At 36.2% G+C, this 24426-nt stretch overlaps 1 protein-coding gene and 1 pseudogene across 2 annotated transcripts in view; both read left to right on the forward strand.

Annotated features, from left to right (window-relative positions):
- Positions 1 to 4304: 4304 nt before the first annotated feature.
- Positions 4305 to 12672, forward strand: LOC123755281 (folate receptor beta-like; annotated as a pseudogene).
- A 1892-nt stretch (positions 12673 to 14564) lies between these two features.
- Polr1A (RNA polymerase I subunit RpI1) overlaps positions 14565 to 24426 on the forward strand; it is a 29405-nt gene continuing 19543 nt past the window's right edge. The window contains exons 1-8 of one of the 2 annotated variants that reach the window (XM_069327731.1): positions 14565 to 14670; positions 16662 to 16832; positions 17658 to 17843; positions 18938 to 19059; positions 20234 to 20355; positions 21047 to 21347; positions 22512 to 22712; positions 23532 to 23756. In XM_069327731.1, coding sequence (XP_069183832.1) covers positions 14580 to 14670; positions 16662 to 16832; positions 17658 to 17843; positions 18938 to 19059; positions 20234 to 20355; positions 21047 to 21347; positions 22512 to 22712; positions 23532 to 23756 — 1419 coding nt within the window. In that variant the 5' untranslated portion in view covers positions 14565 to 14579. Of the gene's footprint in view, positions 14671 to 16661; positions 16833 to 17657; positions 17844 to 18937; positions 19060 to 20233; positions 20356 to 21042; positions 21348 to 22511; positions 22713 to 23531; positions 23757 to 24426 lie in introns of both variants that reach the window. The other variant, XM_045738130.2, reaches the window with a different exon arrangement.

Consider the following 24426-nt stretch of genomic DNA (forward strand, 5'->3'; position numbering starts at 1 on the left):
GAAACCTTATTGCTATGAATATCTTGTTATCTAAAAAACGAATTATTTATGTTAATATTTTTAGCACATATGTTAAATTAGGCCATTTTTCATTTAGAGGGGGTATATATATATATAGCTATTTACATTTTAAGTTTGAAAAGTTACCGTACAAAATTGAATGCAAAGATAAGATAAGATTTATTTATACAACCCTGTTTGGAAATTAACTCCTTTTACAATGAAATAAGACGCAAATAAGAACCTCAATTGTGTAGTGAATTTAATAATAATAATAATAATAATAATAATAATTTTTATTTAGGTAAGGTACATACATAAAGAGATTTTACAAAGTTTGTTGGCTTTATAGATAGAGCTAGTACATACAATGCAATTTATGCATTTTGTTTTGATTAAAAGCTTAGGTAGTACAATGTACTACTTCTACTACTAATACCATATTATATATGAGGGGCTACTAAATAAAATTAAAGCACAAGCATGTTCACCTAATATCATTAGCTGACAGGTGAAATAATATGAAAGTCGGAAACTATTTGATTCTCTCTTAGAATTTCTACTAATCCTTTCTTTCGTCGAGACCAATATATGTCAGTGACCCCTCAGATAAATTTCATTTGCAGAAATCAAATTATTCAGACCGTTTCAAAGAAAACGAGTTAGATATACATTTATATTTTACCTGAATTTACCCGAGTCTGCAGTTTAATGCTGATAAATGTAAAGTTCTGAGGCTAGGTAATGATGATAGAGTTACAAGATACGACGAGCTTGAACATAAGAACAAGGGCAACTGCAGAAGGCCTATTGGCCCATACGAGAGCCATTTATATTTATAATGGCCTGTCAAAGGTCCCCCCATTTATTTTGATGATTTTTTTCACGCTAGATCTTAAAATTCAACAGTGTTTTGACATTTACGGCTTCGGCGGGTAGGTAGTTCCATGGGTTTATAACCCTGTGGGTTAAAAAGCAGCTCCTGTTTTCAGACCTACATTGAGGTTTGTTAAGCTTGAAACCGTTGTTCCTTGTTTGTGTTGCATCTGACATCTTGAAGAAGTTGTCTGGTTCAACATCCTCCAAATTATTCAGTGTTTTAAACGTTTCGGTGAAATCGGCTCTGTCATGCGTGGTTTGCAGTGTGGTTATACCATCTTGTATATAAATAAATAAGTAAATAAGGTTAGCTCTGTGGCCCTTAACCATTCTTGGTATGAGAGTTGACTTAGTTCTGGGATATTTATATCGGCCGGTGTTGAACTTTCTTCGGTGAAACTATATCTTGAAATAAAAAATAAAAAAATAAAATAAAATAAAATGTTTATTTAGGTAAGGTACATACATACAATAAATTTTTACAAAGAATGGTTGACTTATAGGTAGAGCTAGTACATGCAATGCCTAAAGCCACTATTACGCAAAGCGTTTCGGGCATGATAAACTTAAATGACAAGCTTAATACTAATTGAGCATAATGAGTAGAATGAAAACAAGAAATGAAAACATAGATGAAAAAGCCGCACAAATACAATTATGTCGACAAACAGCGCTCTTTAAAAAAAACAGACATTGGTTGACAATAGAAGGGTAAGGTAGGTTACAGGGAATTTATTAGGTATAGCTTCGTTTTTAACTTAAACTGGTTGAGAGAGGTACAGTCTTTAACATGGTTGGGAAGGTCATTCCACATTCTGGGCCCCTTGATTTGTAGAGCATTTCTAGTTTGATTAAGTCGTACTCTAGGAATATCAAAACTGTATTTATTTCTGGTGTGGTGCTCATGGGTTCTGTTACATCCTTCTATGAAGCTTTTGAGATCAGGATTGGCATTATAGTTTAGCGTTTTATATATGTATAATACACATGAGAGAATGTGCAGTGACTTAATGTCTAACATATTCAGAGATTTGAGTAGGGGTACCGAGGGGGTATCTTATGATAATGAGGTTTCAATGCTTGGAGTCAATAATCAAAGTGAGGCTTCACCACTGTAGCGAGTAAGCCTTATACTTGTTCCATTATCTCATCCTCCTAATGGCATAAATAATTAGCACTAACTACACACGCTATAATCCTATCCCTATTTACAGGTAACGGTTTCTGCCCTCCTATCTTATTGTGAGGTGTAGTCACCGTATATAAGCAAGCGATTTGAGAATAGCAAACCTCGGGAGACATCTCCCGTCACGCAGGGTGCAGTCGCACCTCCACAGATCTCCAGTATCAGCTCTTAATACTGGTAATGGCTCAAAAGGGCCACCACTTACAGGCTATTCATACTCGTGCCACTTCTTGGGTGGCTTAATCTTTATCATCAATCAATCAATCGAATAGCAAAGCAGTACAATTTCAAGTCAACAATGTAGCACTCGACGTGTACAGTTCTAATCGACCCAAGATGCTACAGCCTCGACACAGAGCAGACAGCAGACTACGACCTCATCGAGCTACAACGCTCTCCCACATAGAGCTCCGCGACTCCGGCCACACTCAGCTCTCTGCTCTTCTCCAAGCCCCGTCTCAACGTCTACGACACTGCTGTATCTAGGACTACTAAATAAATATGAAACTAACTAAACACTGTATCTAATGTACCCAACAACGTAACATAACCGTACGTTACAGCGCTTTCCCCCCTGAGAGTTCTCTTCCCTTCCCTTCTCTGATACGAGAGCGCTTTGTTAACAAACAAAGTAATACAAACAGTGCGCTAAGCATTGTTAATGGAAACGCTAATAATTATATGATGAAGTGTTATGTATTTATTCAGACGAGAACAGCAGCAAACACAAACCAGCGCATATACGAACAAATTGGTTTGGAAGTACAAATTTCTCAGTGAACGAAGTTGTTTCTAGCCCGGTATCCGAAATTACAGTAGACGACTTGTTTAGTTTAGTTCATTTATTATGCACCCCATACCCATCTTGTGGGCGGTAGTGAAAAGGGTTACAGAGGCACATAATGGACTCAGGGACTAAACCCCACAATTCATTTAGCTAAGCAAGTTACAATCTTGATGAGCTAGTTACAAAATTCAGACGACTTGACCAGTCCCCCTCGAGGCTGACCATAGTGTGTTCGAAGCTTGAGAGAGCGAGACAGCGAGGCGAGGGGCTCCCCACCACGATCACACCATCACTCTCCCCTCCACCTCTACACCACCGGTGTCCCCTCTACACTACCGGTGTTAATGATGGCAGCTTTCCGTCACACTCCCTTGACCTTCGTCAGGTAATGAAAGGCGGCGGGGAGGTGTGGTTTCAAACTGCTTGATGTCTTTGAGATTCGTTGTATGGTGTCCGCGGTGTCTTGGCGATACAATTGGGTTTTATATTCGTTTGGGGGGAAACTTTGTGGTATTGGTGTAGAAAGGACTTCCCCAAGGGAGCCACCATCTCTAGTAGTCTCGACATGGCCCAGAAGCCGGCGGCTTGTCTGGAGTTACTCTTTTTCTCCAGACTTTGAAAATCTGTTCTCAAACATGGCCAAAGTATTGCCATCAAACTTTGCACCTCACACTGCCACAGCTTTCCCATATAATTTTCAGACTTCAAATAAAGTACAATGAGAAATTGAGTGAAGCGTTCTATTGTTAATTAAATCGTGATGTTCCTAATCGTTGACTACCTTTTAATCCACTTCTTGAATCTGTGCATCTATGGTCTAAACCTCGACTGGCCATTATTTATTAACTTGTCTTATTCCTCCCCAGAGAATGCTAGCAAAATATTGATGCTGTGAACTATTGATTAAACTATTTCTCTACCAAAAAATCTTTAATGTCTCAAAATTGATATGAATTTCGTAACTTTGACTAACAAATGGTCCTATGGTAAAGTATAAACCCTAGATTGTTGCTGTTGAAAATAACATTTTGTTTACTTTAATTTGAAAGCAAAATTACCTTTTTATAACCTGAAAGTGTAAAAGTTTGCTTTACTACCTAGGAAGTCCATAACTATTACTAGGTTAAAAAAACTTAAAACTAATTGAACTTTTGCACTTAGTGTGTAAACAAAGGTCTTGAATATACACTAGTTAGGACAACTTGAATTTACTTAAATCTGGTAAGTCGTCTACTTGAAAGTAAAGTCCTTGGCATGTGCTCGAACCTTAATAATGTGCTCCGGAGAGTGCGAGACATGTACTGTACTTAGTCATTTGCTATACTAAAGTTTATTTTGGTTGATTTTGTATACTGTGTAAGGTCTATAGACATACTAGTTTGTCCTTGACAAGCTAGTCCAGAAACTTCAATAAATGACTTTTACCTAGTTTTTTATCTTTGTCCTAGAATGTTCTGCTTAACGTTGGTTGTGACCATGACCATGGCTCAGAAGTCGAGAGATGTGGATACTCTAATAAACACTTGTATTGATTCTAAACATCACTAAAGTGCACCAGGACCAGAAGGCAGTCTGTTTACTACGGTATGGATAATTTCTTTTAACGTCTTGCTTTTTAATGTACAATATTGTCACTACAGTAGATTAAAAAAAAAATCTGAAGCCTTCAAAAATATGCTTTTTGCTGTAAAGAGCTTTTGACAGTAGTCAAACTTGATATCCTTTCTACCTAAATGATAAATTGCTTAACAGAAAGTACCTCTTTTTATATTTGATTTTTTTAGTGTCATCAGTGGAAGAATAGGTCCTGCTGTACAGAGAATACCACTAGACTTATTCACGAATCTAGTCCTTACAACTTCAATTATGACCACTGTTCTCGAGTAGAGTCCATGTCCTCGGAATGTAAATGGCATTTCATGCTCGATCACTGCTTTTACGAATGTTCACCCAATGTTGGCCCATGGGTCGTGTCGGTAAGTATTGCAGAACGTCTAAATTCTATATTTTATAGGACTTTTATTTAACTAGGGTTTCTGCATTGTTTTAATAACTTAAACATGTTTAAAAAATTATTTTTAATCATTAAAAATTTAACATTGTGCAAAACTTAAAAGGCTATTTTATAAAGCTTTTATTTTGGTATTCTGAAAGTGACTTCCCCTAAGCATTTAAATGGCATAGTGGCTTTTTTTGTTTTTTTTTTTGTTTTTACCAAAAAATAAATTTGTCTAGACATGTAAGAGATTTGGCTCGCTAGTTCCTTTTGCAACGTTAAATAAATTTTCCCTGCAGGAAAATCGCTCGTGGCGGCGGGAAAGATACTGGGGAGTCCCTCTGTGTGCCATTGATTGTGAGCTTTGGTTTACTGCGTGTGCCAACGATGTCACTTGCACAGACAATTGGACCAACAATTTCAGGTGGTTGAATATGACGGGTGATTGCCCAACAAAAGGAAGCTGCTTGACAAATTACTGCCCCGTAAATTCTACCTGTCAAACATTTAAAGAAATCTATAGGACTGCCCGGAACTTCTGTGAAAAGGTATGTTGAACACAACTTTTTTTTTTTTTTTTTTTTTTTTCTTCCCTCCCCACCTTTCTTGATTCAAAGTTTAGTGTATTATTGTCCATGTGACTTGCCAATTTTATATTTTCCAAATGCCCTAAAATTGGCTATTCAATGTTGGTTTAAATTCATAGGCCTAGAGAGTAGACTGCCCTCTTAATATTTTTCCTACCAAGATGGGAAAGGGGTTACTGAACATCTACAAATATCACAGATTGATGTGGCTTGATTGTTTCCAAATTTCAGTTTGGCAACTTTGTTAAAATATTTTGATGCTATTTTCTTAATAGTACCTGCTATAAGACTCTGCCTCCTGTGTACATGTCTATTGATACCCAGTAAAGGTGGTATCCCTTCCATATGACTTGCCAGGCTGGCTTAATTATTACTAAAGTTGTTTACGCTTAACTATGCAACTTTTTTTCCAGCCTTCTCCTTAAACACTGACACACCCAGTACCTGGTAAGGTTAAATGGTGTGCTTCAAAATTACCACTGTACAAGTGCATTTTTTCTCAATCAAGAAATGAGTTCATAAAAGTTCCTAAAGTCTTGCAAAAACCATTCCCTTTAGTAAGTTTAAAATATACCTGTACTTTAATACCTGCATTTTTATACAAAGTTGACTCTTCATTCTAGGTGTGGGACAATGCTTGGAAATATGCTGAACCGACAACACCATGTATGCACCTACAGTTCAACCAATCTGCCATCAATCCAAATGATGCTGTTGCTCTACATTATACACAGATTATAGCTGGTTCCCAGATGCACAGCTGCAACCTAATGTGGTTTAGTATACAACTTGCTGTTTGGGCATTTATCAATAGAATATTGACAGTTGCATCCTAGACTTGACTTGTTGCCATAGTTTATTAATTAACTCTTTACTTTTGACTATAAACTTGCCCTTGCTGAGGGGAAACGATTCTATTAAAATGTTTACAAAGAAAAAAAAATTCCGAGTGTAATATCCTGATCACATGAGTAATAATGTGCTGTATTCTGGTTCTGCCCTTGTGCCTTGTCTACCTCTATTAAATTATCTGAAATGTGCCAGAAATAAAATGCTTCTTTATTTCTATCAGACATCACCCAATGAAATTTTGGTAGATTCTCAACCACATTGGAGTTGTCAAACTTGCAGCCAAGGCCATTTTACTTGTTCTGTTTCTCACGTCCCCTCTCCCCCTTAAAAAAAAGTTAGTTTGGAAATCTGCCCAGTCATGTTCTGTGAATGTTGGCAAGGTCGTGGGCTTTGTTAAAACTAACAAACTGCACACCATCTCTTTTTCTTGTATAGTCTTTAATATTCTTTAATATAGTCTTCTTTATTCTTTAGTATTTTAGTATTCTTCTTTATTCTTCTTCTATTCTTTAGTATAGTCTTTAACACTTTCGCGCTCTCCGCAAAGGTCACTCAGCCAACCGAATGTGCGCGCTGCGTTTTTATCGCTTAAGCGTAAAAACAAAAATGTGTATACTCTTTTTACTCTTCTGACCTTAGTTCTCATGCTATGTATTTCATTTTGGTACCAACGTGTTCGCAATAAAATTCTCTAGAAGAACATTAGTAAAATAAGTCACGAAACATATAGGGATACCAGCACCAAATAAATAACTACGTAGATGACTCGCCGTGATCGCCCATCAGCAACAAAATGTTTTTACTCTTGGGATTGTAATCACCTCCACACTTGTTCTACAGCGTTAATTTTGGTATCAATGGACTCGCAATGAAATTCCCAACACGGTGATATGAATATAAGCGTAGAATAATGATGCAGCCCGCCCGCAAGAGTGTGGGAAGTGGTGAAATTGTTACCCGGTATCGGTGACGGGACGACGCACGGCGCTTTGAAAGTTTATACTTATTTCACTCTCATGACATTAATTTTCTATGTACGTCATTCATTTTTATGTCAATGTGTTCGCAATAGAATGTTCTATGTGCCCATAGGTAAAAAATATCAACAAAGCGTAAGTTAGAATAGCGACAAATATAAAACAACGCTGGAACATATCAGTGAGCGTCAAACACACACGAAATATTTTTACTTTTGTTATGTTTGTCAAGATTATACTTGTTGCACACAGTTATTTTTGGTTGTATATTGATCGGAATAAAATTCCCTAAACCGACATATGCATATAATACATGATATGGGGGAAGAATTACCAGTATAAACGGCTAAAGTCACCCACCTGCAACCCGTTTGGGTCAAAATACCATTTGATCGAAGTTATCCACACCTTTCATGAACGTATTGTACCATGCAGCCTAGTGGTGAGAAAGAGAGCCTCATAGCGCGCAGTTTGAAACAAACCCAAAGTAAATCGGATAAAAATTGAATTTTATACAAATATTTTAAAAGTAGACATAACTTTATGTCCACTATGCGTTTACGTTAGACGAAACCGAACGCGCCGGCGCGTCCAGATAGCGCGAAAGTGTTAATATTTAGATTATTCAAGATAATGGACAGATGGTGCTAGTCTTCCCAGCTTGGTGCTACCTTTTGATGACTGCCACAGATTGGAGAGATTCTTTCTCTGGACTAAAAATCTCTCGCTTCCTCATTACATGTCCCATGCATTGTCCTGTCCCTGCCACCATCTCTCCCTCCTTACCAAACTAGGAAGACCCTCTAGGCAATTTTTTCTTTCTTAAATTCTGCCATCTACATCTTGGTAATTTTGTGGCCACAGCTGCTGTACACCCTTCTCCTTGCTGCCCAATATTTAACAATTGTAGAGTGGATACAGAATTTAAAGTGTGTACATCAATCATCCACCCAGAATTGGCCAATTCTCCTTGCATATAGGCCAGAAGACTACTCTTCTGACATGTCCTTGTAAATTCCTCCTCCATATTCTCCTTGGACCAAATGCATCCACAAAGTGCACAATTTTTTGTTGTTAAATTCTGGTAGACTGACTTGCATTCACTTGCCATACTAAAAGGTGATCTTTCTGCACTTTAATATACCTGGGTTGGTGGGGAAAGGGTGACCTTTACCTCTAAAACTTCAAGAATTGCCTTATCGGGAAAAAAATGGGGCAAGTTTCATTTTAAGACCTTACTGGAAACTTGCTACTACCTTTGTCTCTCTTGCTTTCATGTTAAATTTGTCCTTTTACTGCTATAAACTTGCCCTGCTCAATGCCATTCTTCGCTCCATCACGTACTATCCCACATGTGGCAGAGAATGCTTTTCTTTAGGTTCTGACTGTGCTTACTCCAAGTGCATAGCCTGGAAGTCCCAGCACACGTGTAGATTTTGACTGAATTAATTCGACAAAATTTTTGCCCAAGTCTGAAATCTTGTATTGGGTCAGGTGAACACTGAAGGTGATCTATCCTTGGATACCTGGATAATAATTATTACAAATGGATAAAAATCTCCAAAGATGGTTACACACTTGCAACCGAATTCAATATCTGCTTTCTGTAAATTGGTGTCGACCTTGCCAGAAAATTACTAAAGACCCAGACAGATGTCACCAAGTCGCATCAGCAGCTATCCTATCACTACTCATCTTGTCAGTCAGCCCGACAGACATTCGTAATTCAATCATTTCAATCACAATCATTCACAATCAATCGCAATCACTAATTCAAACCACAGCTGGGAACATATTAGTGAAATAGTCTTTGGTATGAGTGTTGGGGGGGGGGGGGGCCCTCCCCCTGCTCTACCCATAGCGCTGCTATTCAACAAATCTGTCTTATTTTTACTGATATCCTCAAAGCAAGAGTGAGGCCATTTCAAAAAGGGCAAGACAGCTGACCTAAATTACAGACCAATATCAAATCTACTGATGCTTTCAAAAATTTTCATTTGATGGTGCTACATAACCTTCCTGGTTTGGTGCCTTCTTTTTGATACTTATTTTCAAAAATATTTGAAATATCGCTTACTGACTGCTCTATTTCTACTTTGAAAAACTTTACATTATTAAATCCCTACCAGTTTGGTACTCTTTTGGGAATGGATGCCAATGCCATTATTAGGCTGCTCAATATAATCCATAAAGCCCTTGTCAGAATAAAGTTCCCAATTGGCCTCTTTATTGACCTGTGAAAAGCCTTTGATATTGTAAATCATAACTACCTCTTAAACTTTACCATGGTATCAGAGGCCTAGCTCTGGATTATTAGTTCCTTTCTTGGTGATGCACCATTATGTAGCCATCAATAACTTGACCCCCCCCCCCTATCTACCATTGACAGTAGGAATGCCACAGGGCAGCATCTTGGGGCCCTTTATTTCTTATATCAATGATTTGCTAAATGTTTGTAACATTCTTAAACCTATACTATTTGCTGACAATACTACCTTTCCTCTATTCTGACCCAAACTTGCCAAATATTGTCGATAATGAATTAATCCACTCGTGGATGTCTACCAACAAACTCGCTGAACATAGATAAGGCCTAATGTACTATATTTTATTTGGTAGTAAATTGCCAAATGAAATTCAACTTCAGGTAGACAATGTTAACATTGTCAAAAAAAATAAGGGGGAAAAGTTATACATAGCCTATACATAGACACGACTCAACTTCAGCACCCACATAACGCAGCCAAAAGTCTTAAATGGTTGGTATATTTTCCAACATAGATTGTTCCCTCATTCTGCTCTTCGCATTGCACTGGGGTAATTTATACCTCTTGCATACGGTATCTGTGCATGGGATTCGACCACTGCAAATTATCTAGAGCCCATCATCACTCTACAAAAATCTATCGGAACTATAACTCTCTTCAGACAACACGCTTCACTATTGTTTAAGTCCCATAAGGGGGCCAGGAAATGAAATTTTGCACCTTGCTCAAACGCTTTCAAATTATTTGTACATAATCTACTAGGCACATGCTCCAACTTTATCTAAATAATCGCCAACGTAACGTGGAAAAACAAAAAATGAAAAATATTTGTAGAAGTATTAAAAATTTAAGATTTTTAAATGAGCATCAAATATTAAATATCACAAATTGTTCATTTGGTGTTATTAGGCTCTCAGAAGAGCATATAATCTTCATTCTTATTAGTTATTATTATAGGATTCAGTATAGTTTACTGTAAAAAAAGTCAAATATGGCATTTGATATATGCGCCAAATTGTATACCAAAAAATTTATAACTCGACATATAAGGTTTATGAAAAAACAATGAAATAGGATTGTAGAACAGATGACTGTGCCCATTTTATGTAAAAATGGTGAGAATCGGTCAAACTGGATTTTTGATGCCGACTCAAAGTGGAAACTCTAGTTGTAAAGATAATTGAATTTGAAGTTAATGACAATGAATAAGGTAGTTCTAATTCATTAATTTACTTGTATGTTTTAATAAACATGGTTTTTTATTCGTACTTGAATATGTGAGTTGTAGATCAATGTGTTGAAATGAAGTAAAGAAAAAATGAAGAAAAACAGATATAGAGATAATTATAATGATTTAGGGGATGTATGTATACTTTATATAAGTGATAAAGCCCTAATCTGGTCCCTAATTATCAAAAAAAAACCTAAAGAGACAAAGAAAATGGTTTGAAATCTGAAATATCACCTCTTCCCCCCCCCCAAAAAAAAAGTCCAAGTACTGTACCAAGTTTTGCCAGTTGTGGCTGATGTATTTGTTGACCAATTAAATTCTAGTATCTTGACATAGTTAAGGACGGGTATGCACTCTACAGGATGTAAAAATTGCAACAAAATCAGATAATACACAAAGGAAGACAAAAAAAAAATTAAAAAAAATACATTTGTGGACACTGGTGAAAATAACAGATATTAACATTGGGCATTGTATTTATATGATATATATAACAAAACAGAGCATAATAACATACTTATTATTATTTGTTTTATTATGTATTACTCAGCAATGCTATAAAGGCACCAACTGCATATCCACTTTGTGAACACTTCTTACTACTATCTTCTTCTTTGAGTGTCGGACAGGTGCATCTCTTTATTACTGCATTATCCATCAGTTCCAATTAATAGGAGCTGTTCTTTTTTAAAAACATGTCTAAAATCAATAAAATCAATATTGGGATGAAACTTTCATGATGCTGAAGTCAATAAGTTGGAATTTTGTTAAACATTTATTAGTAGTTTTCACAATTTTAATATTTTTTGATTACTGGGCCCCTTAACATGCTAAACATACTCACTCCACACATTCTCATGTGCTATTTACATGTACAAAACCTTGTTCCTAAATGCTAATCTTGATCTGAAACGTTTCCTTGGCAGGTGTAATAGAACCCATGAGCACAACACCAGAAATAAATATATCTTTGATATCCCAAAAGTCAAACTAAATCTGTGCAAACACTCCATGGAAATAAAAGGACCCAGTCTTTGGAACTCACCCCCTGATGAATTAAAAAATTGTCCAACCTATTCCCTATTCAAAAGTAAAACCAAAGAGTATCTAATTTCATCCTCATAGTTTCCTACCTCATGCTTCAAACTCAAACTTCATCTTGTACTACAGTACCCACTTCCCCAATATTAGTACTTAATACATATATCCTTACCAGTGTAATCATTGCTGTCAACTTATATTGTACTTATTTGTTGATATATATAACCATGCTACAATGTACCTTTTTTCATCTTGCCTAATAAGGACCTGGATCGAAAAGGACTGATTAAGGATCTGCCTGAAACACTATGCGTGTTAGTGGCTTTGCATGAATGTAAAAATACCAATCTTATGTAATCTCACCAACACATTGTACCTTCTTGCATTTAGATTATTATTATTATTATTATTACTGTATTATTATTATGTGCCTCTGTAACCCTTTCCACTACTACCCACAGGATGGGTATGGGGCATATAATAAATTAACTAAACTCATGATTGTTCATCCTGTCAGTGAATGTGTGTTATGCACACAACACATTTAGATATATGTATATGTTATGTTGACTGTCAGCTTGACAGGTCATTACTGTGGTGATTGTGCATGCCATTATATTGACTCTCTAAGTATTCAGAAGGAACTCTTGTATTTCCCTTGAAACCAGCAGTGTTAGGAAAGCCGTTTGTCATTTACTGTCTAAGAAAGTGTTAATACAGGATTGGCCACAAGTGAACCATGTGATCGGTCAATTAAGGCATCCCGATGTCTCTCTAATGTGATATTAGCTTTTCTAACATCAATCACAGAATAATGTAAGCAACCTATATATTAGTAAGTAAGTTCTGTAAATAAACATTAGGTTTTATGACGGTGTTTGTGTAAAACCTTATTATATAATGCCACCCAACTAAAATGCCCTCGGCACATACAGCCCCAAGCCCAAACGCCTTCAAACCTTCAGCCATACAAATTTTGGTGAGGACCCATTTCTTGCATTGGAGTGATTCTCACGACCAAAGTAATTTGGAATCAGGTGAAGCCTGTCAATAAGGATTACCCAACAGAAGGGTCAGTTTCTTGGCCTATTCCTAGACAAGAGACTCAACTTCAGCACCCACATACAACACATAACTAAGAAAGTCTCTAAAACAGTTGGTATACTCTCCAAAATCAGATATTATATACCTAACTCTGCTCTCATCTCACTATATTATGCACTAATCTATATCTATCTTAATTATGGTATCTGTGCATGGGGTTCAACCACTGCAAACCACCTCAAATCCATCATCACTCAGCAAAAATCTGCTGTCAGAATAATAACAAACTCTGCTTTCAGACAACACTCAGCCCCCTTGTTTAAATCCCTCAACATGCTAAACAAACTCACTCCACACATTCTCTTGTGTCACTTATATTTTCAAAACCCTGTTCTTAAATGCAAACCCTGCTCTGAAACTCTCCCTGGACACATGTAATAGGACCCTTTATCACCACACCAGAAATAAATATCTCTTTGATATCCCCAGAGTCAATCCCCAAAAATAAAGGGACCTGGTCTATGGAACTCACTCCCTAATGAATTGAAAAGCTGTCCAACTTTTGCCTCATTCAAAAAAAACAAAACTAAAAATTACCTAATTTCATCTTCATAGTTTCCTACCTTGTGCCTTAAAATTGCACTGTATCTAGTGCTACCCAATCTTTATGTACCTAATCCAAACAACTTTACCATTATGATCATTGCTGTCTTCTTATATGTGCTATCAATATGCTGTTTTGTGCCTATTAATCTTTGTTAAATTACTATCAAGCTATCAATACAATCAATCAGAGCTACCGATGTGCTTTAATATACCTACTAATCTCTCTCATCTCATTTTTTTCTTGCAATGTATCTGTTATCATTTTATTAATTCCTCTAGAATTTACCTACTTAAAATTATCTGTTAGATTAAGGACCTGCCCAAAATGCTGCGCGTACTAGTGGCTTTACAAGAATGTAATTACCATGCTATGTATCCTCAAAAACCCAATGTACCTTGTACCCATCTTGTGGGCGGTAGTGGAAAGGGCTACAGAGGCACATAATGGGAATTAAACATTGCTGAATGTCAACATCCACCTCGATAAAATCATCAGGACAAATGGGGATACCTTTGATAAGCAGCTGGCTTCCTGTCCTCGTCAAGGCCACTATAGTAACTAGATATATATATTAATGTAAATAGTTACAGAAGTGGTTGTTGTATGATACATTTCCCAGAATCAAGGTTTAAACTGAGGACAGGAAGCCAGCTGCTTGTCAAAGGTCCCCCCATTTGCCTTGATAATCTGTTCCAGTTGGATTTTGGAATTCAGCAGCTTTGAAAATCTTGCTTTGTGTATTAATTAAGTTAAATATGTTAATAATAATGTGGAAGCTACAAGAGATTCTTAAAATATATTTTGCATGTTGGGTTTTAAAAATACAAATATATTACACAGTAATGTTATCGCTTACTTAGGTAATTACAGTGTAATTATGGTACTTGATCATTTTGAATAAGTTTAGGGACCAAAATCACGAATATTATTTACGGTGGTAACTATGGATCTTGGTATTCCAATATGGCCGTCAGTGTCTTCAATATCACCAGCAGCACGTTGCATTCATTAATAAAGATAACGCACTATTTATCAAGCTTGTCACCAAATATAGTTTGATGCGCACCAATTAAATGTGCTCGTCAGTGAATGAAATACGTAAATTTTATATATGAAAATATATAAATGAGAATATTTTTTCTTCTATGTAGAAATGCTTTGTGTTTACCTCGTGAAGTTTTAGAGTCGCGGGAGCACGTGTCGCCGAGCACCCCGGGTAGGTGCTCACCTCATGGATTACCGAATACCATAATAATAGTAATTTATTTTATTGTGTCGGGGGACAGGCAGCCAGTGTATACATATAGTACATGTTAGGTTTATATCGAGGTTCCTCCCAGGGTCGAATTCGCACCCTTTCCAGGATGCAATCCCACAGCAAGCTGACTAACTCCTGGGTACTGTACCTGTTTATTACCAGGTGATAGGAAACGTGCCCAACCATTTCTGTTACACCCGCCCGGGATTCGAACCTGGAATTCTTCCGACCGGGATTGGAACCCAGAATTCTCAGATTGGGAGTCGAGAACGAGCCCGACTGTAATACCAGGACATTGTATATGACTGACAGCCACAAAATCAACTATCAGTGGTCAGATTACTGGAACACACTAAAGAAACAATACAAAAATACAGTATAGGACAAACATTATACTTGGGCTAGGTTGAGTTACAGGTGTGTTGACAAAGCTGGTTTTTTATTGTCAAACCCATGTACATATATCATTAGGTTAGAATGTAGTAGTTTAGGCTCATTTGGGTTCATTTTCGTTGGTTTGGGTTAGGTATCCACTATCAGGTTTCTGAGGTAGGTACAGGGAAATACAGGTCACTTAATTTGTCCCAGAGATATTGCCGAAAGGAAATTGTACTGCCAGTAGATGGGGAGGGGGGGGGGGTGACTTAACCAGACACATTTCAGGTGTAACCTGAGTGCACTGACCACCGCCACAGGACCCACTGAGAAGCTATTGATGTTGTGTAGCCCAGTGCTATCCGAAAAGATCCACAAAGTTATTTCAAACTGCAGTGTCGCAGCTTGCACTTCTGTGCAAGAATAGAAATATGTTAAATATGACACCAATTTGTTGTTGACCAGACCACACACTAGAAGGTGAAAGGACGACGACGTTAACGTACTTTAGCCACGTTATTGTGACTCGTCACCTGCACACCAATTTGTTTTTTATAATGCTTTAGTTTGGTTAAGATGGTTGAATAGGTTAAGATAGGTTAGAACAGAATAGGGAAGATTCATGCTGAAATTATTGAACTAACCCTTTCTATCTTATTCTGCCCGAAACGCTGCGCGTGCTAGTGGCTTTACAAGACTGTAATTACCATATTTGTATCCTCACATTCCTTATGTACATTCTTGTATATGCATAAATAAATAAATAAATAAATAAATATTTAATAACCGAGATCTACAATAAAAACGGCTTGAAAAAAAATCCTGAAAATGTAAAGTTTTTAAAAATCAATTTTAATTAAAACATTAGAATAATACACACATGAAAACAAAATAAATACCTAGAAGTATTTTGATAGGGTTATTGTTTGTCGTAATTTAAATTGATTTTTAAAATTCTTTGAATATTTTATATAAATTTCTAGCAAATTTTTGGCTTGGCTTAGATTTTTTTTATAGAGATGATGATGAAGTATCATCTCTCATTTCTTTCATGGGGTGTTTGATATATGGTGAGCTGATGTTATTAATTGTAATAGTTAAACTTGCCATAGTCTCCTTTCTGTATATACACAACAAGATAACTTATGAAGATACCTGTTTAATCGGGATTAAAGTCCCAAGAGTCTGGCGGGTAACATAAATGCTGTATGGCCCATTTAGGAGATGACTGTTATCTTGAGGTTATCTTGAGATGATTTCGGGACTTTAGTGTCCCCGCAGCCCGGTCCTCGACCAGGCCTCCACCCCCAGGAAGCAGCCCGTGACAGCTGACTAACACCCAGGTACCTATTTTACTGCTAGGTAACAGGGGCATAGGGTGAAAGAAACTCTGCCCATTGTTTCTCGCCGGCGCCTGGGATCGAACCCAGGACCACAGGATCACAAGCCCAGCGTGCTGTCCGCTCGACCGACCGGCTGTGGGAACATTTGAGAGACCTCAGGCTAGAAATATATATACCTGTACAGTAGTTTAGAGAATTACATAAATTAATTGAAATTGTTCATGTTTTTAGGTTGCACAATGAGTTATCTTCAGGTGGGCGACACCAGTGTGCGGGATCTTTGGTTCAAGATCTACACTGATGACGAGATCAAGCAATTATCAGTACTGAGGATATCTGAAGATCAGTCCATTAATGATCTTGGGCACCTGGTTGATAATGGAGTGTATGATCTGCACATGGGTAATTACATTATGATGTTTGTTTTGTAGTACTGTGCTTAGGAATAAAAAACTATATCTTTAGTAAAGCAAATGTAAAAAGATTATAAACATCAGTTGAATAATTGACTAATTTTTACAATGGTCTGAAACCTAGGATTTCACACTAGTCAATGAGCCTCATTCAGGTGGTACAGTATTTAGAAAAGTTGCATACTTTTGGAGTGAAACTGCATCAAGGAGTTTAAATACCATATAGGACAGACTTTTTAAATTAAAGGACAGTTGAACAAGAGGGCATATGTGAAAGATGGGAAGCAATTGAGTCTAAGAAATACTGTACAGTACAGTACAGTATAAGGAAATACTCGTACCCAGTATGGGTGGTCAAAAAATGAAATTCACTGAAAGTAGTAGTCTTGGAAGTCACTTCCATCCACAACTTTAAGGGCAGATGTGACAAAGAGCTTGAATGTCAAGAAGTGGAAAGTTTTTTTGTTATGTAAAATGTAGGGTGCAGCCAATTAGCGGTGGTAAATGGTAGCAAAGTTTGTAATGGAAGTAAATGTGGAAGATACGGCTCAGTTTTGAATGTCGTAGAGGGCTGGTCCCTTAGTGGTGGCGGAAGGTAGACTTGGTGAGTATCTGAGGGACTGACTCTAAAAGGGGGTGTTTCACTATGCTCAGCACTGTAGTTTTTGTCATTGGTTTTAGTTTTCCTGGTACATTGTATGATAACCTGGTAAATACAGTAACATCATCTGCATGCTCACTTTTCTGAGAAAATGTAATCACTATGTAAATTGCAATGAAAAGTGATGTTAATAAGTAAATTTTAATCCAATAGGACCAATGTCGGATCAGTTACGGAGTGTACAGGTATGTAAAACCTGTGGCCAAGAAGGAGGAAATTGCCAAGGCCATTGTGGTCACATAGATTTGCAGTTACCCGTGTATAACCCTTTCTTCTATGATGTCTTCAAGAAACTCCTCAAACTGATATGTAGTTCCTGCTTCAGATTCCAAGCAGATGGTATGTAATACTAATTGTTGTTTTTGTTTTAACTGCTAGTACAGCTATCTACATATCTACCATTCAACACTTCATATGTTTTCCTTTCCTTTGGAACTTCCCTTTGAGGGCTTTGCTAAAATAGAAAATCATTTAACACTCCAAATATAAAAACTTAATCAGATTACTTTAACCTCTCTTATTCCTTCATGGGACTTTCCTGTATGTATTTATCCAGTCTCAATTAATCTGACCCCTCTAATACTCGACCTGTATGTAGTATAGTACTGTACAGTACTTCCATATTACTTACACTTATTCACTTACGAATACCATATGCATTAATTATATATGTAATTTCAGTTACCTGCACTTTAAATTTATTTGTCTTGCATGTATCCTCATACACTACATAAGGTCAGGGGGGGGGGCAGAATGAGTATGTTGTAAATTATCATGATAATATTTGAATTAATCTCGAGGGATTGTGTCGGTTTTCTCATCTTCACTGCTCTTGTATTATTTATTTCTTTATTGGCCAATGCCAATAAATCAATCAACTCAATCACCAATTTCACTTGTACACTTCAGCATATTTCATTCACTTATTGTGTGAACATGCACTGACCATTAACTTCTTTTTGTTCCAGTGTTGAGCTCCTTTTCATTTCTCTTAACTCATTCTCCTATTAATATAGAATAGAATCATAGACAAAAATGGTCTGTAGGGATTAATATCTGTCCATGCATGTGATATTAATTTTTCAATGTGTTTATTTTTACGAAAATTCATCTGTAGTAAATCCATCCTTTTCATGTCCATACTTGCAATTCAGAGTGATAATTGTAGAACCTTTGTGAAAGTTTAAGATATATTATTCACATGTACAAATTAAATTGTTATATAGTGTATGTTTCATATGCATGTAGTATGTGGGGGCTGAGACTGCGGCTGAGACTATGTTTACATTCTGTACATAGTACACGGTATCAACAAGAATATTGTTAACATTTTATTTCTTATATGTGGGTTGGGTTGTTTGCTTTTGTCCACATTATCATAACTTATTCCCTCCAATATTTTGTATATGATACAAGCTTTCCTCCTTTTTCAGAACACCAAGTAATTACACTTATTTATCAAACCAAACTGTTGAGTGAAGGGTATGGTCACGAGGCCCTTGAAGTGCAAGATATTGTTACACAAATCATGGCTAAAACAGAAGAGGCTCTCGAGGTTAGTCATGTTTCAAAGTTGTATTATTAAATTGCTGTACAGTATATAAAATATATAAATCATTGTTATTGTGTATCTCAGGGGTGATATCCTATGATTTTTGTCCTTGTTTATTCTGTTTCTGTTTTGGATGAAATATTTAAAATGCTTCTTTGGGTTAGATATCTTGCAAATACTTTTGTGGATAAACCTTTCCTTCTGGGATTACCTTTTCTGGATTATATTTTAAAAATATTTCTTTTGATGAACTTTCCAGGATGAAATATGGACAGTTTTTCTTTGGATTTGCTTACATATTTGTTTTAATACAAAGCTTCCTATTCAAATCAGGCATTATAGCTACTCATGGTTTTGTAAAGGGACTTTACTTTAGAGAGATCTTCATTGCTCTAATATTTTGACTTAACACTCAAGTATGTCTAAATGCAATTACTTTATATTGCATATACATTTGCCATTGTGTTATATTGTGCATAAAATGTTAAACTTGATAGCCCATGATGGATAATCTTATAAAAAATGCATTATAGTTTAACAAAATTGCAGTGATGATTTAAAATATACAAAATTAACAAGTTTAGATTAAACTGTATGTAGTATTTCATCTGTAAGCGCTTTTTACAATCTGAAAGATTTTAAAACCCCCCAGCACATGGCTGGGGGTTTATAAATGTGGAAAAGCAAGACATGTGTAGTCTTCCACCGCATCTCTCGGGAACAACACGCTGAATAGCACTTGAGGGGGTTTTGAGCGGACATGAATGAATCTTGGAGGTTATTCTCAACAGGATAATCTTCCTTTGTCACAGTATTACATGACACACTTAATTTTTTTTCACTATGCTGACATATAATGTTTCCCCTGCCATGACTGTGTATGGTCCTGACTTTTGGGAGAGCATTTCATTTTGATTTCAGGCTTTACTATTGTAAATAAATATCATTAGTATCTATATAATAAGTTAACGTGAGTGAAATAAAAATGTCTCGAGTTTGATTTTATGCTGGGATAAACTGATCTTTGATGTGCATTTGTAGTTGAGAGGGAAATTTTATTCCTGTACAATATGTGTGTGTGAGGTTGTTAGTGAAAATTATAATTAAGTGCATCATATTACATAGGATTTATGTCAAATTATGTAAGATTTTATTACAGTAATGTTTGTACTCGCAGGTAACAACCGGCGTAAATGACAGAGAGATCAAGGGAAGTGAAAAAAATTATGAAAAGAAAGGATTTCTGCTAACCATTGATGAAATACTGAAACAATACTTAAAGGATGTGATTGAAGGCAAGTGTAATGTGTTAGATCATTTTGTGTTGAACCAAATTGTGCTTTATAAACCAAGTAACATGCTTACACATCTTTAAATAAACATGAGTTATGGTGTATAGAAGTATAAATATATACACGCAACATGCTTGGCTACAACAGACTATGCTTAAAGATTTTCCTGACAGTAAAAGGGTTTGATAACAGTACTATATACATGTACCGTGTAGTATATAGAATTTGACTTTTAATTTACTCTTGTTTTGATATTCATAATTTTATGCTATACAATCCTGTAAGATGTATTTGGGAGCATGTTGAAAAATATAGCAGTGGAAGATTACCACAAAAATAGTGCCAGAGATAAGAGAACTGAGCTGAGAACACTTGATATCTCAGTCTGATGGCATTAAAAGAGAGAAGTCTCAAAGGCAATATGAACACAATATTTTCATATAATCTTCATCTCCTCATAATCTTCATCTTCTCATAAACAGCATCTTCTGCATATATCAGACTTAATAAATTCGTTTTATATCTTTCATACACTAGTTTCATATCAATTTTTAGTATTGTTACCTTAACCACACTCATGACCTCATCAATGTATACACTGAATGACATCCTGTTTATTTAAAGAAATGTGATGAAACACATACTGTATTTTCCTGTTGTCATTTGGGTATTGATGTTGATTTTTGGTTTCCAGGGAGAACATGTTGCAATGAAACTTCGACATCAAACATCAAGGCTATTCAAGACTCTATCATCAAAAAGTTCTTTCAAAGTTGTGGTGGTAAAAAGCTGTGTAAATTCTGTAATGAAGCTGTACTGAAACTCTCCTTTCAAAATTCTCGCTTTATGAAAGCTTCCTCGGCAAGTTTGAAGGGAAACAAGAAAAAAGGCAAGGAAAAAGATGATGATAAAGATAATGATAAAGATGGTGATAATGATGATGCTAATGTTTCAAACAAACTTGTTGTAGATGGTCAGACATACATCACATCTGAGCAGGTAATGATTTCAAATGTCTCCTAATTACATTAAGTGTTCCCCAGTAAATATTAGCTGGGAATCCATTTTCATATAGAATACAAAAAAAAAAATCCTAAAATTGGGGAGAATTTTTTATGAATGACTTTAAATCTAGGGTTATTTATTTTGAAAATAGGTTTATATAAGGGAAAAGTTTCATACTCAAAGTGCTCACCATTTCGAAAAGAAACAAAAAAATGTCACCTCCCCCTCTCCAAAAAAAAAGGGTAGGGTACTGGTCCAGAACCAGAACCATTAGGGTCCATCAAGGAACATATCTCTGGGCTTTCAGTGACCTTACATATCTTAAGTCTGATGAGCATCTTGACAAATGGTCAGGTCTCACAAAAGCAAGCAGACCTTGTAGGTACAGTTTGGAAAAAGATACTATCAGCATCGAATAGCAAAGCATTGAACAACGTGCACTTGTCAGGGTCGACCAGTAGACAGTTAATGACCTAGTGCATCTACAAAGCACCCATACAGTTGAACTAGTAAACCTGGCTTAGGACTACCCCTTAACCTACTCAAACCAGTAGCCCATCTGAGAGTTGCACGAGTCCTAATAGGTACAGTATCTACACTAATACCCCTGGGCCCTTGAGTATCATCTCAAAATGAGCCCCACTTCTGCCAGAAAATTACAATCTCTCTTACATTTATAGTGTGATCATGGTGGGTCAGCAGGATTGTGATGGCAGCCCGTTTTCACACTTTGGCATTAAAACGTGCAATCATACTGCATTCCTACCTTCTCAGGGGGAATAATAAATATTAGGAGAAGAATAAATATATGATGTCATTTGTATTTTGATTTAGAACCATATGGCTGCATAATAATATCCTCAGTTTCCTGCTTTCACAATTATGGAAAGCAGGTATGTCATAAAGACCATTTAAGTAGTTTATATAAATTGTGCAGTATTTATATTAGTGATTTATTTGAAGTGATATGTAAAAAAGTGTTCTCAGTTTCTAGGAAGTAGTTAGTATTCTATCTTTATACAGTTGAACAAATTTGTATAGGCACTAGTGTATTTGTTTATGTTCTAAATGTTTATTTTGTTACATGGTTATAAATCTTTAGATTTTTCTGTGCACTACAACTGTCCCAAAACTAATAATGTTCAATTACATTTTCAGGCTCGAACAATATTGCGAAAGTGTTGGGCAGTAGACAAAGAGCTGCTTAGATGCTTGTATCCTACACTAGCCTCATCAAAGTTGGAATACCCCACCGACATGTTTTTTATCACTTCGCTCCTGGTTATTCCTCCACGGTACCGCCCGTGTGCTAAACGGGATGGTATGACTGTTGAACATGAAAGCAGTACTGTCCTAAAGGTAACAAGTAACTTATTTTGATTTTAGCATATATTTAACCTACTTTCCATTTCTGTTGCTGTACAACCTTTAACAAGGAAAGTAAAACATGTAGAGATTTTGAGTGATAATATTCAAAGAGTATGACAGTTTTTATGTTAGTAGATGCCACAACTATTCAACAATAAATAGTCAACTAATCTCATTGGATACATGGCATTCTAGTGAGGTCTAACTTGTAACGACCAGAGTATAAGCTAGGGGGAGCCTTTGTGGCAGAGCCTGCAGTGTGCTGTTTAATTACACTCTACATTATATTTTTCTCCTGGTTGATGCCTTGACACCCCATGAAGGATGGAAACTGGATAATGATAGTGTATAGATGGACAGAAAATTTTGGTTTTGGAAGTGGATAGATGGATAAAAAGTATTGGTTTTGGAAGTGGATAGATGGATAAAAAGTATTGCTTCTGGAAGTGGATAAATGGATAAAAGTATTGGATATTGAAGTGGATAGATGGATAAAAGTATTGGTTCTGAAGGTGGATAGATGGATAAAAGTATTGGTTCTGGAAGTAATTCTGTTTTTTCCCATAAAGTTCTTTGCCTTTGCATATAAAATAATATGCAAATATGGAAGCACCTTTATAAATATAATCATTTGATAAAATCAGCTGTATTGTACAGTTATTTAATATATTATAGACTGAGTGATCTTTGTTTGTTCAGCATATGCTAATGTCATTATAATGTTGGAAAGTTCATTATGAAAAGAAAGAATCTTTTTATTCATGTATAAAAACACAATGACAATTTTTAGTATTTTTTCTTATTCCACAGAAAATAGTGGGACTGTCCAGACTTCTACGCGTACTTCTCTCGATTATGCAAGAACCAAACACGGAGTTGTCCGATGTTATTAAGTACAGTATATCAGAGGTACCTGGAGAAACACATGTTGAGAAGATACAGAATGTATGGTACCAGATGCAGGGGCTTATTGACAATATCTTCGATGCCAGAATAAACTCCACAGTGAATGTGACCTCGAAAGGCATCCGACAGGTTAGTAATTGATTCCCCCGGGTATCATTATGGTTTTGTTATGATTAATGTACTTTTTCCGTACAGGTTTCTGTTTAATATTTTGAGAATGCTTCATTGTATTATCTTGAAACTTAAAATAATTATGTTTATGGAACAAAAGTGTGATTTAGTATGGCAATGTAGCACTATAGAATATTTTTGTTGCCATGCTACACAGTCTCTTCCTTAGGCACGGTTCCGCTGTTCACATACGCAGGACTATGGATTTAGAAAAAATGTTTGATATGATCGTGAAGCGATGTGTGAGGTTTTAAAGGTCTGTGGGGTGGGGCAGTTCGTTAAAAACAGTAAAATCATTTTATATTAATGGCAGAGGATATGTGAGAGTAAGGGGAAAATAGGAGATTGTATTTTAATGTTGCAGTGGGCTTAACCTTTAAGCTGCTCAGGGCCTTAAGGAGTGGTATGACATAATTATTTACACTGTAGGATAAAATTGGGAGAAGATGTATTGGAAGAGGTAACATGTTTTAAAAATGGGTTTATGGAAGGTGAAAAATGAGAAGGGTAATGAGTGGGAGAAGAAAGGTAAGAGAGAGAGAATGAGAGGAAGAAATGTTGGCATGATTAAGACAAAAGTTCATGGCAATCAGTGTTCCGTTTAATACCTGTTTTACTAGTGCTTTTA

Source organism: Procambarus clarkii, chromosome 20 (genome assembly GCF_040958095.1).
Source record: "Procambarus clarkii isolate CNS0578487 chromosome 20, FALCON_Pclarkii_2.0, whole genome shotgun sequence".
NCBI classification, from domain to species: Eukaryota; Metazoa; Arthropoda; class Malacostraca; order Decapoda; family Cambaridae; genus Procambarus; species Procambarus clarkii.